The 8,886-nt window shown below is 48.0% G+C and overlaps 1 protein-coding gene across 1 annotated transcript in view; it reads right to left on the bottom strand.

Moving 5' to 3' along the window:
- Positions 1-7,328: 7,328 nt before the first annotated feature.
- Positions 7,329-8,886, bottom strand: part of Myo1e (myosin IE) — a 195,716-nt gene continuing 194,158 nt past the window's right edge. The window contains exon 28 of the mRNA XM_021171412.2: positions 7,329-8,390. Within this exon, the coding sequence (XP_021027071.1) occupies positions 8,314-8,390 (77 nt within the window). The 3' untranslated portion in view covers positions 7,329-8,313. The remainder of the gene's footprint in view (positions 8,391-8,886) is intronic.

Below are 8,886 nucleotides of genomic sequence, written 5' to 3'. Positions count from 1 at the left end.
ATATAGGTGGGTCACTTCTTCCATGTAAATGCCTCAGGATACTCATGCCTCCTGACAGGTTTTTGAGTAGGTGAGGTTCTAGTTCTGCTTGAGAGGGCAGCCGAGTTTAGAGGAATCTGGGGTGTGAGACTCTGGTCAGGGCTCTCTACTCTCTCATTCTCTTTGTGCGCATCCAGCCTGACAACAGGAACGGCCAGTACTCGCTGGTCTGTCCCAGGGAACGGCTGCAACCAAGCAGTGCCCACTGCTAAGGCCCCTGCAGCTCCTGTTTTCTCCTTTAGTCTCCCTCAGGGCCACACTGCCACTTGTCCCTGGCCATAGGGACTCGGGGCCAGGTCCCCTATTAACATCTGTTAATGTTGCCAGTCCTTAAAACACTTGGCTTGCCCTGAGAGCCACTTTCGTGTGAACCACAGCAGCCCTACAAGATGCCAGAAGTCCATTTACCAGGTTCACTGAGCCCATGTAGATGTGCTGGCCACTGCTCTGCCAGAGCTTCACATGATCTCACACCCAGGGTTAGCGCATTTCCAGTGCTCAGGAGCTCGCTCATCCAAGGTCACTCAGTTGGAGGCAGGCAGATTTAGAAAAACCAGTCAGTGGTCTACTAAGAAGAGCCTAGAGCGAAGACTCATCATGAATAACTTCTATGAAGTTTAGAATTGGAGTTCTGCCTCATTCTGGGACCTATCTACCTACCAGCAAGGTTTCAGACACTCAATGGACCTGTATTCATGCTGAGGCTACCTGGCAACTGTTCTACCTTCTTTCCAAGAGGGACTGGCTAATCTCACTTACCTTCTCTACTACAGTTCTCTGTACAGCCATAAGGCCAAGGCTTCACAGTTGTGCAAGTAGCAACTGTACCAGAAAGCAGTCACAGCGTGGATCTTAACAGGAAGAGGCCCAGAGTCAGGTGATCTGTCTGGGAGGAAAAGTTTGACTATCTCCAAACTTGAATAGTCCCAAAGATTGAATATCTCCAAGGACAGTTGTCAACAAGGATAATAGTATCCTCTGACCTCAGGAGATGCCTCTGGCCATGGGAACCAGGTGAGGGACAGACAATGGGGTGGTATCTGAGGTGGGAAGGCAATAGGAGGAGCAATGCTACTCACTTTAACTATGGGAAGCCGGAGCCAGGTGGTGGTGGCACACACAGTTAATCCCAGCACTCAAGAGGCTGAAGCAGCTGGCTGAGTTCAGAGCCAGTGAGTTCCAGGACAGTTAGGGCTACACAGAGAAACTGTGGGAAGCCAGAACCTAGAATGAGAATCACCCCAGGTGCTGAGAGCATGGCTTGGGAGCCCCATCGATTAACTGCTTCCTGTTCTCATGACCCTGCAGCAATTGAGTGATGTGACACCTAAGGTGCACCCCTGATGACTCCAGGAACTGCTAGAAAGGGTTTCCTATATTGATAACACCTGCCAGAAATTGTGAAGCCTTAGGAAACGTTGGCCTGCAGTAGTCTCCTACGCTTCACCAGCCCATGCCATGATCTGCTCCCAGATCGGATGCTTTAAGCCTTGTTGGTTTATTAAGTAGTTACCAACTCAGACAGGGACCACCTTCTTGCCATCCAGCTTATACTTAGGCCAGGCCTATTTGTGGAAGATACTGGGTGTTCATTTCTTAAGGCTAGATCCCCAATGGTTAAAGGCACACTCAAGGGGAGGCTTAGCCATCGATAAAAGCTATGTTGCAACAATTTCAAGAACACGTCTCCCTCTCTAGAGCATCCTCAGAACAGTTTTCCAACATGGACAAAGGTACCTGCATCCTCTCTTTCCTCAGCAGTGACTGTGGAAGGAGGTGGAGCCTGTTTGCAATATTCTAGGTGATTCAATACCCTCTGACCTTAATGAATTCTTGATCTCATCCTGCCTATCTGTGCAAGATCCACCATTCAAAAAACCTGGAGTAGACAATCCCTTGGCCCTTTTCTCTGACTTGTTATCTGTAAGCACTCAGGATAACCACTTACATTGCTCAGTACATCTAAATAATACAGAATGCCCTTTATCCTTAGCCTGCTCATCTCAAGGCAACTGGAAAGTGGAAACAAAAGCCATGGGGCAGAAACAAAAGCAGTCAGCAAAGGGGAAAGAATAGAGATGGGGGGGGGGCGAGGGTGATGGGGAGGAAGAGTGGGCTTTAAGACCCAACAGAGCCCTCATCTCCAGCCTCTCTCTCAGTCAAGTGAGTCCTTTGTAACTGGCACCTGGAAAATCGATCCTGGGGTGGACAGTCCTCTTTCATTTTCTCATCGGTTGACTGTGGCAGTCCTGGGGATGGAAGTCAGGCAGGCCTTCATGAGTGCTTAGGCAACAGCCCTTTGGCAAGCGCGGACCTCCATAAGCCAAGAGAACTGCAGGCTCCATGTCTCCTGCAAGACCAGGGGCTGGAGAAGTATGTGTGGAGGGGGGCAGTTTCAGGGTCCGAGGTCATCTGCCCATGGGCCAGCTAAAGGAGACCTTGTTCCCACCACCCAGCCCTTCCCTTGCCTTCACATAACCGTGTTAATGATCTGAGACACAGTAGTCAGGCCTCCCTTGAGAGCCCCAAGGAAGAACAAGGACAAACTTCCAGTAGCCATGTAGGTTCCAGACAAACAGCTAAAGCCCTTCAGGGGTGCCATTGTGGAGACAGGACTTACCCTCCTAGCCACCTCCATTTGAATTTCAGGCACTTCTTACCAAACTCACAGCAAGCTTGGAATCAGTCTTTCCTCCATCTGAAAACTTAAGATTTACTGAATGGCTCAGGAAACAAAGTTGAGTAAGTCTTTGAGCCTTCATTTCCTTCAGACAACCCCAGTTGCTTACTCTTGGCCATTCATGGCTCCAGAGCCAGGTGTCAGGCTAGGAAACCATCAAGGTGAGGCATGGCCCCAGGTGTACTGAGTATGGACTCTGCTCTCTTCCCCCTTCCTCCCTAGAAAGATGGTCAGGTCCTTGGGGTCCGATTTGCGTTTTCTTTTGGCTTAGGAGTGGCAGCCTAAGTGGCCGCCCTGGTTCTCAGGGGGGAAAAAATCTTCCAGCTGTAAAGCCTCAAAGCACCCCAACCGACTCCCAGGGGAGGTAGGGGCTAACCAGGGTGTCCTCTTAGTCGGAAGGGATCTTCGGAGTGCCGGTTGGGTCACAGCTACTTTCCAGGCCTTCCTCAAGGTTTTCAGTCAGGCGCGTGTGACCTTGAGTAGAGGAGTAGAGATCCTCTCAAATTCTGGACGAGAGATTCGCAAGAAATGTTAACAGGGTTGCGGGTGGCTTTCGAGGGTTTGCTGAACCCATTTCCGGGCACGGACAGAAGAAAGGAATGCTGGGAAGGCAAGACTAAGCTCCAGAGAAAGAGGGATGCAAAAGCTTTACTCTGTCGGGCAGCTCAGCTCCTCTCCTCCGTGGTCCTGTTTAGAGATCCTGCCCTACACCAACCACCAATGTCTGCCTGTGGTCTCTTCTCACAAGGCCACACACATGCAGGCAACTTCAAATGAGTGGATAACTGTGAGTAGCCTCACCTGTTCCCGTGTCGCTGCGATAGAAACAGCTGGCTCACTAGGGGTAAGGCAGGGACTCTCTTGATGGATAAGACTAGAATGAGCAGCCAAGTTGGGGTGACCACCGATTGCAAACATGCAAGTGGCTTTTGACAGATATCCTGTTGTGGTAAAACTGGGATGGCTTTTTGTGGTGTGCTGTTTTAGCTCCAAGTGAGTGACACGCTTCCATCATGTCTTACCTCCTCTTTATTGCTGAGGATGGAACGCCAGGCCTGGCATGTCTAGCACGAGTGAGTGCACTACCACTGAACTACACCCCACTCCCTTTAAGATGCATCCCCTCCCCCACAGAGACACGATCTGTTCCAACCACTGATGCGAAACAAAGAAAAATTATAAACATAGTCTCTCTCTCTCTCTCTCTTTTTTTAAATGAATGAGCTCTTGCCTCCAAGTATGTATGTGTACCATGTATGTGCCTGGTGGCCTTGAAGGTTGGGAGAGGGCATTGGATCCCTTGGAATTGGAGTTACACACAGTCAGGAGTTGCCATGAATGTCCTCTGGAAGAATAGTCAGTGCTCTTAACTGTTGAATTTCATAGTGTCTCTTATAGTGACGACTTCCTAACAACTTGATGTGAGAAGACATTAACTGTTTTGAGGAAAAGACTCAGACCCGTCAAATGTTCTAATTTTTTCAGAATTCACCTGTGCTCCGAGCCTCACAGTGACATTTAACTCTGTGTGGTACTTTGCTTGAAAATGACCTCCACAGGCTCCCAGACAGTGGGGTTATTTGGAAGGATTAGGACATGAGGAGGCCCTGTTAAAGTAGGTATGGCCATATCAGAGGAAGTATGTCACCAGGGGAGCGGGGAGTGGCCTTGGAGGTTTCAGAAGCTCAAGCCAGGCCTAGCAGCTCACTCTCTCTTCCTGCTGGTCCAGAGATGCAGATATAGAACTCTTGCCTTCTTCTCCAGCACCATGTCTGCTTGCATGCCACCATGCCTCCGGCCATGATGACGATAGATGAAACCTCTGAACCTGTAAACCGGACCTAGTTAAATGCTGTGGTCATGGTGTCTTCTTCACAGCAGTAGAAATTCTAAGACACTCAACACTGCCTCAACTGAGAGCATATGGTGGAAGCTGCCTTCTGCCTGACAGCAGATCCCACAGTCTGGTCTCCTGGGATCTGCTGGGTTGAAAATGGCAGGAACAAGAGGAAGACCTGCTTCCAGTGATGGCTGGCTCCTCCAGTTCTTGAGGAAGTCAGGGCTGCCTGATGAGGATTTCTAGAAGTCTCAAACATTGTGTGTGTGTGTGTGTGTGTGTGTGTGTGTGTGTGTGTGTGTGTGTGATTAAACATCTTTACGGTTTGAAATCCTATTACAGAGTTTTATAAATAGCCCTTGTTAGGTTAGCGGAAACTCGTTCCCATGGCAGCCTTGGACCAGCTTCCTTCAGAATGAACAGTAAGGAAGTGCAACCAAGGAACAGAGTTTTCCTAGCATCAAAAGTCTGCAACTTCTCAAGGATGCTGGAGTTCAGCTTCTCTCCAAAAGATGACAGATTGTGTGTGCACATGCATTCAAATTCATGTAGGATCCCGAGGACAACCCTGGCTGTCAGGAGAGGGTGGCTTGTGTATGCACACATGTACACATACGCATGTGCATGTGGAAACTGGAGGACAACCTTTGATGTCATGAAAGGGTAGATTTTTGTGAGCATATTCCAAAGATGGTTTATAATGTCCTGATGTATTTGTCAGGGTTCTCGAGAGGAACGGAACTGGTTGTGTGTGTGTGCGTGAGTGTATGTGTGTAATTTACTGGAGTGGCTTACAGGCTGTGATGCAGCTAGCCCAACAATGGCTGACAACCAACATAAAATCCAAGAATCCAGTAGTTCAGTCCACAAGGCTGGTCTTCAGTGTATGCCAGAATCTTGAAGTAGGTTCTAATGTCAGTAAAGGAATGGATTTGCCAGTGAAGAGAGCAAGCAGGCAGGGAGAGATATTTCCTTCTTCCATGCCCTTTATATAGACTGCCAGCAGAAGGTGTGGCCCAGATTATTTAATTACAAAAACAAAAAACAAAAAACCTCACAGGTATACCAAGTCACTTGGGTTTTAGCTAATTCCAGATGTAGTCAAATTGACCACCTTTGCTACATTTTTTTCTTAAACATTAAATGCCCTGACTTGGGGCTGGAGAGATGGCTCAGCTGTTAAGAGCACTGACTGCTCTTCCAGAGGTCCTGAGTTCAATCCCCAGCAATCACATGGTGGCTCACAACCATCTGTAATGGGATCCGGTGCCGTCTTCTGGTGTGTCTGCAGACAGCTACAGTGTACTCACATACATTAAATAAATAAATAAATAAATAAATAAATACATCTTCTAAATGACCCAACTCGGGAGCTTTTAGGGTGTCGTGAGGGCTTTTAAGACTCTTACGCTGAATGTGAAAGCTGAAGTGTTCCACATGAGTAAGTAAAACATGTAAGTGGTAAAAATCAAAATCATGCTATAATAAAACGCCTGACGTCCCGAAACTAGAGGATTAGACATCCTGGCCACAGCAGGAAGGACCTTGGCTTGACTCTGGTTAGTGACGGACCGTTTGATGCGATGATGTTACCCATGAGGATGAGTCTTACCTCACAGGGTTGGAAAAGATTAAGGCACCACTCAGCATAGTCTCCGGGACTAAGGAGGTAGCTTATGAGTTCGTTCCGAAGCACTGTCTAGGTTCCTTTGGATGGTTTGTTTGCTTGTAGACAGGATCTCACCTGTCCCACACTGGCTGTCCTGCTGAAGATGAATTTGAACTCCTGATCCTCCGACTCATACTTCCCAAGTGCTGGGATTACAGGCACTCATCACCGTGCTGAGCTTATGTACCTGCATGTCCCTTTTTTAACCATTTACAGTCATCATCATCATTATCATTATCATCAGTGATGCGTGTTCTGTCTGCGTGTATAGTGGTATATCATATGTAAGCCTGGTGCCTGTGGAGGCTGGAAGAGGGTATCAGATCCCTTGGATCTGGAGTCACAGATGGCTGTGAGCCACCATGTGGGTTTTGAGAATTGAAGCAGGGGCTTCCGGCCGTGCTTTTAGCTGCTGAGCCGTCTCTCCAGCCTCCTCTTTAATTATTTGATTCTCCTGTTATACTTCAAGAATAGAGAGCAAGGACAGAAACTTCTTTTTTTTTTTAAAGGTTTATTTATTATTATATCTAAGTACACTGTAGCTGTCTTCAGACACACCAGCAGAGGATGGTTGTGAGCCACCATGTGGTTGCTGGGATTTGAACTCAGGACCTTCGGAAGAGCAGTCGGTGCTCTTAATCACTGAGCCATCTCACCAGCCCCCTTTTAGAAAATCGCCTGCCTCTGCCTCCCAAGTGCTGGGATTAAAGGCATGTGCCACCACTTTTTTTTTTTTTTTTTTTTTTTTTTTTTTTTTTTTTTTTTTTTTTTTTTTTTTTTTTTTTTTTTTTTTTTTTTTTTGGTTGGTTGGTTTTTTTCGAGACAGGGTTTCTCTGTATAGCCCTGGCTGTCCTGGAACTCACTCTGTAGACCAGGCTGGCCTCAAACTCAGAAATTTGCCTGCCTCTGCCTGCCGAGTGCTGGGATTAAAGGTGTGTGCCACCATGCCTGGCCAGAAACTTCTTAAAGCATAACTTTTCCTGCTCACAAGCTGCTCATCCCAGATGTTTGTGACGGTCATGGCAAGTGGGGAAACAATGGTGAGTATGACCATACCACTGGTTTTGTTTTTAGGAGAAAATTATAACCCACAATAAACGTCATGAAGGAACAAGGCATTGCACTGACTCCGTTACATTTATTTAGGAAGTAAGGGAGGACGGCAGAGGGGTCACAGGAGAATTACCTACAGGGAGAGGGTAAGGGGGTCTAAGGGACTGTGCGGGAATGCAGTGACTGTTTCTCTAGGCAAAGAGGAGAGGGCGCATCTGTAAGTAAGTACCTGCTGCGAGTCCTGTAATAAAACCTACCTTCATGAATGGGTACAGTGGAATACTACCTGCTGCATTCATATGTGCTTCTAGATTTTTCTATATACAGTATATGATCACTTTTTATAAATGTACAGCTTGGGGGGGGGCTCTTTCTTATTATAAGCACAGCATTAAACATAAAACCAACATGGGCCAGCCACATTACAAGCAAAGACCAAGAGAAAGCAAGACCATCAGCCCAGCACCCAACTTCTTCCCACCAGCAGTCTTAGTGGTCCCGGCTCCCCTGGGCTTGGAAGGATGGCCTGCCCGCCCTTGGCAGTGACAGGTGAGTGCCTGTTTATACCAAGTCTGGCCTCCAGAGGGTGGGTCCTCCCCAAGGGAGGGATAGCAGAGAGGAATGTATCAGGTACTGAGAGAGAGGAATGAATGAGATGTGCTCTTCAACTAAAGGCACTTGTCGTCGAGTCACCGCCTGCTGTCCCCTGGACCTGGTGAGTGGGCAGGAGGCTGTGGGATAGACACCAAGCAGTCCCCGCTACATACACCAGATTTAAATACAATAAATAAATCTTAGTGGGTGGTGGTTTTTGCGCTCCTGGGAACTAGAATACCTTTTAGGATCATTTATGGAGTGACACTCCTTGTCCCTAACCCAAGCTTTTCTGTGTCTTCCATGGGGGGAAGGTGTCAGAATAGCTTCAGGCCTTGGTGTAGCAGTTGCTCACTGTAGATCAGAAGGGGAGTCCCCAAAAAGTCCCCTCCCGGGTCCACGCCTGGAGCTCCTCTGCCCGCGTGTCAGTTTCCGAGCGCCTCAGATCTTGGTGACATAGTTGTTAGGAAACAGGCCCTGCTTGCCTCGTAGTCTACCCGTCCACCAGCCAGAAGGGTCTGTGGAAGTGAAAGCACAGGTGAGAATGGCGGCATGCTTGTTCTAATGGGCTAAGGTCACTTGGTTCCATTCATAGTTTCTTCCTTCTGTTTTATCTTGTTGGGAAAAGGTTTCTTGGACAGAATGGCCTGCCCCAGGGCTATAAAGAGTACCTGCTTAACATGCATAAGCCTTGGGTTCCATCCCTAGCACTGCACAAGCCACTATGGTGGTACGTGGTTGTAATCCCAGCACTCAGGAAGTGCAAGGAGGAAGACTAAAGGTTAAGGCCATTCTCAGCTATATACCAGGTTTGAGGCTAGCCTGGGCTACATGAGACCCTATCTAAAAAAGAAAAAAAGAAGCCAGGTGGTCGTGGTGCACACCTTTAATACCAGAACTGAGGAGGCAGAGGCAGAGGCAGGTAGATCTTTGAGTTTGAGGCCAGCCTGGTTTACAGAGTTAAGTTCCAGGACAGCCAGGGCTACACAGAAGAAAAAGAAAAGAAAAGAAAAG

This window comes from Mus caroli, chromosome 9 (genome assembly GCF_900094665.2).
Source record: "Mus caroli chromosome 9, CAROLI_EIJ_v1.1, whole genome shotgun sequence".
Taxonomy (NCBI): domain Eukaryota; kingdom Metazoa; phylum Chordata; class Mammalia; order Rodentia; family Muridae; genus Mus; species Mus caroli.
Note: the sequence above shows the minus strand (reverse complement) of the source record. Positions and strands in the feature narration are given on the sequence as shown.